Genomic DNA, 9,481 nt, shown 5'->3' on the forward strand with positions numbered 1-9,481 from the left:
ACCACAATATTTTATTGTCTAGGTTTAACTAAATTTCAAAGTAGCATCTCATTTTATCCAAATAGTCCCACTGATGCCATTTTTGGCCACGTACTGAACCAAACCTGTACAATGTAATGTAATATGTATAATACCAGCAACAAACTGCTACCCTGTCCTGTCTGTGGTTGGAGGGCAGCCATTTATTTGGATTTTCTAATGAATGCGATGAACTCATCAGTCTGGATCTGGAAATTTCCACACCTATTTGACCTTACTATCGATCCCAGTGCCAGGATTATTACAACCATTCTAACTATGCATATTTCTTTCTCTATTTTATGCAGGATTTTCAATTCGAGGGGGAAAAGGAAAATGAGTAGAAGCTGGAGATAGGGCAAGATGGAGGAAGAACAGCAAATGTGTCTTACTAGGTAAATGTCCTTCTAATTGATTAAAACTTAAGGTTGTACAATAGGGTTATTTAAGTATTAGTTATGTCCAAATACAGCTGTCTGGTTGAAAAATGCAGAGAAACATTAAGAAAAAAAACATTTATTTTACAATGAAACAGTGATAAAAAATAATATAAATGTAATCAGAGGCACAAACAATGGTCCTTATTTAAATTTATAGTCATATCTTTAATTTAATAGGTATCACTTCCAAATGTATCAACAGTGATCCCCCAAATGAGAAAAGAGGAGGAAACCTGACAAACTTTGGTCTTATATTCGAGTTCAGAAGTATCTGGTTGCGTTAAATCATCACATTTTCCTTCACAGCATTGAATTAGTCTTAGTTTTCAGCCAGTATTAGGACTAACGTTGAATCAGATCCAGTTTTGGTTCACTCAGAGCAGCTGCAGCCCGTCCGCTGCTGGGTCCGCAGCGAGGCCGTTCTCCAAAGCTCTCTGATAGATCTCCAGCGCCTGCTCCAGAGGCAGAGCCCCTCCCTCGCTCGTCTCGATGATGGCGATCGTCTCTCCAAACTCGTTACACATGATGGTGGGGGTGCCTTGTGTCTGTGAAGAAGATTATTATTAATTAGTAACAAAGTATTGGGATTCCTACTCTTAATTTATCCTATTAATATGGATGGTCCTGGTGAGGGAAGACAAAATGAGTCCTGCGTGTAATCCAACAGGATTAATTATCATTTAATTGTAAGAAAATGTAGATTATGTAAGGTTATATGGTTCCATAATGACCACTATGACCCTCTAAAGCAACATTAATGTGAGTGAAATAAACCCAGAGCCAGCTCTGAGTATTAGTGGCATTGTAGATGAAAATTACCACCAAAAAAGTTACATTTTGGGGCTAATTTAACATTTTCACAAAAAATTGGATAATCTCTACTGTCAAAAAGTTCTAAACTTGGAAAAAAAATCATAGCAACCCTTAAATGTGAAAGCAAAAACTGATTTCTACAATATGACAAAATACTTAACTTTGTATAAGTTTTCAGCCCTTTTAAAGTAAACAGAGGTCTAGTGTATTCAGGGTTTCCCCCAGTGTATTGTATTCAAAATCACACCAGAGTTCACTTTAATCTAACAGAGACGGAGCGTTTTAGGTGAACCAGAGTTTGATTGCACATTCACACCTCCCCAACAAACTGGAGTTTCTAGGTAAACAAACTAGAGCTTGATCAAAGTGGACTAAACATGGCTGGTGTGAATGCTCCGAGTGGCCATGCAAGAAGACACTCAACTAGAGATACTATGGTCAGTGGAAGAAAGTTCTTTGGTCTGATGAGACCAAAATGGAGCCATTTGGCCTACAGACAAAATGCTATTGCAGAGTGAAAGACTGATTTGTAAAAGCAATAAAACAATTTTTTTTAAAAAGAGTAAAATATTCAGCGGTGAATACTAAGAGGCACTGTACCTGCTGTAGCTCTGAGGTCTGGATCTGGATGAGCTGGGTTTGCCCGTTGGCCAGGTCCACTACGGAGGCATCCACCACCGCCACTGCAGAGCCAGCCTCCGCGGCAGCAGCCTCCTCGTCCAGCTTCTGCTGCCTCGCGTGGGTCTTCTTGTGGTTCCTCAGGTTGGAGAAGGTCTTGAAGGCTTTGCTGCACAGCGGGCACACGTGCGGCCGCTCGCCCGTGTGCGTCCTGCGGTGCTCGGTGAGGTGCATGCTCTGGATGAAGCCCTTTCCGCAGGTTTCGCAGCGAAACGGCCGCTCACCTGTGTGGACACGCATGTGCTCCCGCAGGTGTGTGCTCTGACGGAAGCGCTTCCCGCACACCTGGCAGGGGAACGGCCGCTCACCGGTGTGGACGCGCTGGTGGAGCGCAACCGCAGAGGATGACACAAACAGTTTGCAACAGATGGGACATTGGTGAGCTTTGGGTCGCTTTCCGGCGCTGCGCTGCGGCCGTCCTCGACCCAGGGAGAAGTGGCTCAGTCTGTGAAGCCACAGGTTGGAAGGAGAGTTAAGCTTCCTCCCACAAATATTACAATCTAAGGCTCCTTTACCACAGCTGGTTAAATCCCCTGATGATTCGATCACTGTTGTTGATGTAGATGGTTCTGACAGGTTTTGGACCGGTGTCGAGTGCTGCTCCACACAGTGACTTTCCCGCTGACTCTTGGTCAGAAAGCCCACTTCACAATGAGGACAGGGAAAAGGAGCCGGAGCTCCAGGGTGTTGAGTGAAGCGGTGCGCAGCCAGCTTGTTGGGCCAGCGAAATGTGGCGGGGCATTCCGGGCAGGCAAGCTTCGGCGCGCTGGAGTGCAGCAGGCTGTGTTGACGCAGGTTGGATGACTGGGAGAAGGAACGGTAACACACGTCGCAGCGGTATGGGCGAACTCCAGAATGGATGAGGGTGTGGCGCATCAGATTGGCCAGCAGGGAGAAAGTTTTACCACAGTCTGAACACTGGAAGGGCTTCTCACCCGTGTGTATGCGCATGTGGTTCTGCGCATGGATCTGCTTCTTGAAGAACTTCCCACATACGCCACACACGAACCTGCGCTGAGGAGTGTGGGACTTGCTGCGGTGGTGAGCGAGCAGCAGCTGGGAGGGAAACGTCTTCGAACACGAACGACAACTAAACGTCCCTTTGTCTGACGACGAGGCGGTGTCTCCTGACGCGGCTTCATCGACAGAACTGGAACTTGCGACATCTTTCATCATAACCTGCTCATGAGCTGCTTCCATTTTAACATTGTCCTTCTCCTCCGTCGTTTCTTCAGCATCCAGAGTCCTCGGAGACTCAGACTGTGGATTCCTCAGTTCCTCCATCTCTTCTTCTGTGAGTGGAGCCTGCTCATTGATTCCCGCTTCATCTATTTGAGGTTGCTTCTTCTCTCTTGCTCTCTGTAGGATAGCAAGAGCGGAGGCAGATGCTCTTTGTGGAGGTGAAGCCTAGAGAAGAATAGAGATTACGTGACATTACGTTAAGAGGGCTGAAGCAGTGAGAAGGACAGGGGTATGCCAGTTCCTACCACAAAGATGTGAGTGGCTGTTCCTGATGAATCCTGGTCGAGGTGGGTCCGACGATGGTAGAGGTATTTAGTCATGTTGGTGAAGGTTTTGTTGCAGATCTGACACCTGTGAAATGGATCTGCAACATGTACCTTTCTGCAAAAGGTCAAAATGAAGAAAAATGCATATTCAGTCAAAGTCATTTTTGCTAAATAAACCTTTCCAAATTATTACAGCTCCAATTGAATAATAATTTGGAACAGGGCATTTTGAGTTTTTTATTTTTGAAAAATATACTGTTCTCATGGGAAGCTTTGTTCAGTAAAATTTGATTTATACTGTAATAGTTCATGACTTGAAAATTATACTGACCATCATTTGCATTGACCATTTAGGAAAATCTGAGAAAATATCACTTGCATAATAATTTGGAACATGGTGTATTTATATGCGAGTTTAATCTATCAATCTGTTTCCGTGTCTGAGAAATGATCGACCAACTTTTCAGCTAGAAAATATTAAACTTTGTTTGCAAATAGCTGTCTCATTTTTAATATTTATTTACCATCTTTATTCTATTCAGCTCTAGAGGAGATTAGCACACTTTAGGCTATTAATTATATTATACAGTATTATAACCTTCTGTACTTTAAGGAGCAATATTTATCTGCTGCAAAGATTCTCCCCAAAAAGGTTTTCTTCTACAGTTTAGAAGTCATAACATAAAAACACATTAACCTTACCCAGAGAACCACCAAGCAGCAGCGAATTTTAATATCTGAGTAGCAGTGCATGTACTGGATTTAAATCCCCAGGAAGTTTCCAGTGTTTTTCACAGGTTAGCAGAATGAAATTTACAGAATAAGAAAAAAATTGGATCCATGAAGAGTCCCCCCCTCCACACACTTGGACCCTTAATTACTGTAATGTAATCAAATATTCACCTGTGCATGATGAGCGTCATCTCAGTAGTGAAACCATTCCCACAGTCCACACACAGATACCGTGCAACGCCTGAATGAGTGCCTATGTGCGTCTGCAGCGACAGCGCTTTCTTGAAGATCTTCCCGCACTCCGGACACTCGTGCGTTCCCTCCTCGTGAACACGCTTGTGAGCGGCGAGCCGGTTGATGGAGGTGAAGGCGCGGTCGCAGAGCTCACAGCGTAGGGGTTTGGCCAAACCCAACGCCTTCATCTCTGCTGCTCTGCTCCTCAGATCCTGCGACTTCAGCAGAGCCTCTTCGCTTCCTCGCATCTCCTCCAGGCCACTCATGACACCCGGCCCTCCACTCTCCTTGTCCTGGCCCAAGAAGTGCTCCCCCTGGTGCTGGAGGAAGTCCTCTGGAGTATTGAAGAGAAGGGCGCACTCTGAGCACTCGTAAGGGTGGATGACCACCAGCTCGGCTGATTGCTGCTGCTGCTGGCCGGCGCCAGGCGCCAGCCTGAACTCCAGTCTCTGAAGGCCGTTCTCCAGGACCTCCAGCTTCGCCGAGGAACTCTGACCCAGAGCAGACAGCAGTGTCGGCTGCTTGGAGCGGTGCTGGCTTGGGACGGTGGAGCCATCTGCCAGAGCTTGAGCGGTGAGGATCTGCAGGTGCATGGTGGCGGAGCCAGGAGTCGGAGTCACAGGGGGCAGCAGGTAGGAACGGGTGGACCCAGCAGGTTTGGAGGAAGATCTACGAGTCTTCTTCTGCTGCTGCTGGTGGGAAAGTACCTGAAACACAAGATAAAATGAAAACATAAGAGGATAGAAACTCATGCACTGTTCAGAAGTTTGGCGTTTTAACTTAGCAGGATAAACATCTACGATATCAAATCCTGTCCACTACAGATTTAAATTTTCAGGAAACAGACAGCATGTCTAGATCAGGACTGGTTGTACTAGAATGCATCGATAAAACACATCAACAAACTGCTGAATTATTACAAAATAGTTGTGCATACATTCAATAAGTGAATAAATAAAATAATATTGAACATTTTTCCACATTGATCAGTCCCTACAGAAATTTGTGACCGTTGTGATTGTGACTTTTTTTGCAGTCAAATTTACTAATTTTGTGGAGCTACTTTAGAAACATCTGCAAGAAATTTTGCAATATTTAAATAGGCCTTAAATGTGAGTTTTTGTTACTTGCCAAATTGATCACAGGCTGGACATCAAGTAAGGATGAGTTTGCATAGAAGTAAGAAATACTGCCACCTGCAGGTGGGAGTTAGCATCATTTAAACCCCACGTTTTTGATCATTTTTGCAGAAAATTCACAATTTTGCATTAGCAGGAAAAAATGTATTTGCGTAAATTTCCACCACCGTAAAAAACTGGAGGGACTGACTGATGTAATTTGGCAGTAGACAGATAAAAACTGTTTTGATTTGGTTGATAAAATAATATTTATGCATACAACTGTTATCTTGAAGTCTCTAAGTTTCAATCTGAGGTTTAGAGGGCCACATAAAACGCTGTGGCGGGCCGGGTTTGGCCCTCAGGCCTTGAGTTTGACTCATGTGGTCTAGATAAAACCTTTCATTGAAAGATGGCATTTGGCATTTTCCCCCAAAACAAGAGGCAGACAAACCAAACAATCACGGGTTTATATGAGGTCTAGGTAAAAACACCTGTGCCAGGATCTCTCCAGCCTGCTGCTCACTCAGCACAAAGTTCTGCATGTTGTTGAGAGGAGTGATGGAGCCGTCCGCCTGCAGCACATACTCCTGTCAGCGTGAACAGAAACACAAAATCAGTCTTTTTATGTTTGATTAAAACATACTGTTAAATGTCCATTTACTAGGATAATGTAACATTTTAAAGTTTGGAGAAAAAAAATTAAAAACAGTGACCTGAAAAAGAGGCAAGCAAGAAGACATCTTGCAATAAAGAAAATTAACTCTTTCATGTTTTTGACATAAATTCAAAATTATCTTCCCTTTAAATGAAATGGTTATTGGTAATTAAAAGCGCCTGGGTGTTGTTTGCTACGTGAAGTTAGTAGAACATTAACTCAGAAGCTGACTAAGCAGAAATGTCTCTGCCAAACTCCATTACCAAGCTGCAGCTGATCAAAGGTTGTATTTACAACATAAACAGAATAAGTCATCGGTTGGACGCTGGTTTGTTTCTCAGGAATGGATGAGTGTGTTGGATCGCTTACGTTGGAAGCCTGTGTGTTGCTGTGTGTGCTGCTCCTGCTGTGCGTTCGCCGGTGCTCCAGCCAGGTATCAGGGGAGTCGAACAGAGCCAGGCAGTCGAGGCACTGGTACTGAACGGGTCCCTGCGCCTCTGAGCTGGCCTGCTCCAACTCCTGAACCTCACACACCTCTGGAGAAAAAAGGAGAAGAAGAAGTTTGAGTTGGCTTGCAGCTCAGACGCTGTTTTTCATTTAGCAGCGGTGAAAACATGAGGCAGATTCAGCAAGAAATATGACATTTAGAGCTACTGAAAACACGCAGATACAGGGAAAAGAGGAAACAATAGAGCTTCTAATAAACAGGATCATTTATCACAAACAGAGGCGGGGAAAAGAGATGCAACCCAGAGAGTTTTGGAAAGAGGCAATGTAAACAGTTTAGATTATCTCTGATGTCAACTCAGCAAAGACAGAAGTCATGTGAGCAATTTAACTATTTAAGAATTTTATAATTTCAACAAAGCTGCTACTAATGAGAAAGAAACAACTGAAAAGGATTAGAGCTGGGAAAGGAGTAGGCACCAACAGAGAAGAAGATATAAAAGGAACGGTTCTTAATGTCTATAGTTAATCTATAGTTAATGTCACTGTTCGTATCATTTCTTCCTGAATAGTTTTCTGCGTTTGCAAATATTTTTACCGTTTAACCTGTGTTATGAAGTGGGAGAGAAGCAGAAGAGGAAACGGAACAGACAGATGAGAGAGAGCAGCTAAAATGACAACATATCAGTTCCAGCGTTAAGTGTTCGAGAGGGTGAACTTGCACTATTATGTCATCCTCATTAAATTACTTGAAAAAGGCTTTAAAACAATAATATTATTGTTTATCGCAACAATTATTGGGAAAATGATCATCCAGTAAAATTTGTTGTGACAAGCCTAATATTTTTGCATAAAAATCTGGTCATAGTAAAATACACTTATGGTTAGAAAGCAATAAAATAGAAAATACTACAGGGTTTTTAATAATTTATCAAGGTGCTACATGTCCTGTAACTTTTGCTTTTAAATCACCGTGTTGCTCGAACTCCATCCCAGCCTCTCTCATGTGCATCTCCTGATGCTGCAGCAGCTCCTCTGCATTCACAAGGAGGCTCCCACACTCCAGACACTGGTAGTGCTGACCCTGGCCGATGCCCGAGGCCTCAGCATCGTTTTCCTGGGCCGTGTGGATCTGCTGGTGGATCAGAACCTCCTCCAGGGTGCCGAAGAGCTGCTGGCACTCGCTGCACATGTACTGGTGCTCCACATACATGTCCTCTGCCTCCTCCTGGCCCCCTTCTGCCATCGTGGCAGGGTGTCAGCGTGGGTGGTGACTTGTTATGCCTGTGAGTTTATCATGGGAAGTTGTCTGAAGGACTGATTGATGGTGAAACGTCACAGCCCGCACTTGTTAATGAAGGCAACTTCTTGGCATCTAGAGAAACCTCGGGTTTGCGGCACGCCTGAGAGAAACGACAACAAAAACAAATTAAAACCCTTTTTAAAAAGTACAATTTACCTCCTATATGTTTATAATTGATTTATAAGTGAAATCCTCTATTAATAAACAACAATCCCTGTAGTGTTGATGGAGGCATGGTGAAAGAAGTGCGGGAACAAACACCCGGCCGTTAGCTGAATGAAGGGCCTCTGATGCTAACATTACCACCTCGATCAACTAAAAACCCCACAAATTCTTCACCTGCTTCCAAAAATAAACTCCTATCTTTGTTTACAATGTGTGATAGCGTATGGAGAGCTGTTGGCGGCGCTCCTTTGGAGGCTGCAGACCTATTTCTCGGCACCGCGGTTTCCTGAAAGCGGAGGCCCGGTTCGTCGGGCGGTCCGTCAGGCGGCGCTAGCCACTTTTCTCCGCAGCTCTACGGCCATGACGGCGGGCCCTTCTTTACCCTTACCTCTCATTTACTGTCGCTGAACAGACCGTTGTGTGCTCTTCCCTCGTAGTGAACGCACCCGTTTGTCTTTGATGGCAGTCTTTTGCCAGCAGTCGTAGCTTTAAAAATTCTCAAACAAATAAATCGCCATATAAATATGGCTTATAAAGCGTGTAAAGCGACGTTTACCCGCCGTTCGCCGCTGTTCCTGTGCTGTAAAGCCCCGCCCAGTGTGATAGCGTGTGCGTTTCAGCTCCTGTGATTGGACACAGCGACTGTCGATCATAATTGGCACTTTAATGCTGGGAATTGTAGTTTTTATAACCATAGAAATTTTAAAGCGAGGAGAATTTTCTCCAAATACAGGGCAGTACTAAATGAATACACTGATGTATTCAAAGTTAAAATATTTTATTTTTAGTCTAGCTTTCACATGAACTTTAGTAGTTTTGCTTTTACTTAAATAATTTTTAAATATTTTTTCTTATTTGCTTATGAATTTTTAGAAAATGTATCCAGATTGGTTTTAATGCGTCTTTATTTTACTCTTTTGCTTGTTTGTTTGTTTGAGCTTAAACAATACTATACATCTATTTTTTTTACTATACATCTATATATATATATATATATATATATATATATATATATATATATGTGTGTGTGTGTGTGTGTGTGTGTGTGTGTGTGTGTGTGTGTGTGTGTGAGCATATTTATTTTCTGTATGTCATGTTGCTGCTGCTGCTGATGTTGCTTTCTAAAATCAGGAATCTATAAAGTCTGTCTTATCTTTTCTTATTAATACATTAAATAAATGTTTTTATTAGCATTTATTTGTCTTACAGTTAAACCTTTTAAGTCTTGTCAATGTGTTTGTTTTAATTCCTCCAGCCTACCCCCCTATTTTGTTTACATTTATCTCTGGTGTTTTCTCGTTGTGTCTCTATGTTTCCTTGTGATGGATGGTGACCTGTTCACCGTGCCATTTGCCTCTTGCCAAATG

At 43.2% G+C, this 9,481-nt stretch overlaps 1 protein-coding gene across 1 annotated transcript; it reads right to left on the reverse strand.

Moving 5' to 3' along the window:
- Positions 1-546: 546 nt before the first annotated feature.
- znf574 (zinc finger protein 574) lies at positions 547-8,706 on the reverse strand. The gene is made up of 8 exons (XM_023331450.1): positions 8,503-8,706; positions 7,619-8,049; positions 6,569-6,735; positions 6,036-6,131; positions 4,361-5,130; positions 3,437-3,572; positions 1,872-3,356; positions 547-1,003 (listed from the first exon to the last, which is right to left on the reverse strand). Exons 2-8 carry the CDS (start codon positions 7,890-7,892, stop codon positions 833-835), a joined length of 3,099 nt encoding a protein of 1,032 aa, XP_023187218.1. The 5' UTR covers positions 7,893-8,049; positions 8,503-8,706; the 3' UTR covers positions 547-832.
- Positions 8,707-9,481: the final 775 nt, after the last annotated feature.

The sequence above is a fragment of the Xiphophorus maculatus genome, chromosome 3, assembly GCF_002775205.1.
Source record: "Xiphophorus maculatus strain JP 163 A chromosome 3, X_maculatus-5.0-male, whole genome shotgun sequence".
In the NCBI taxonomy this organism is placed as follows: domain Eukaryota; kingdom Metazoa; phylum Chordata; class Actinopteri; order Cyprinodontiformes; family Poeciliidae; genus Xiphophorus; species Xiphophorus maculatus.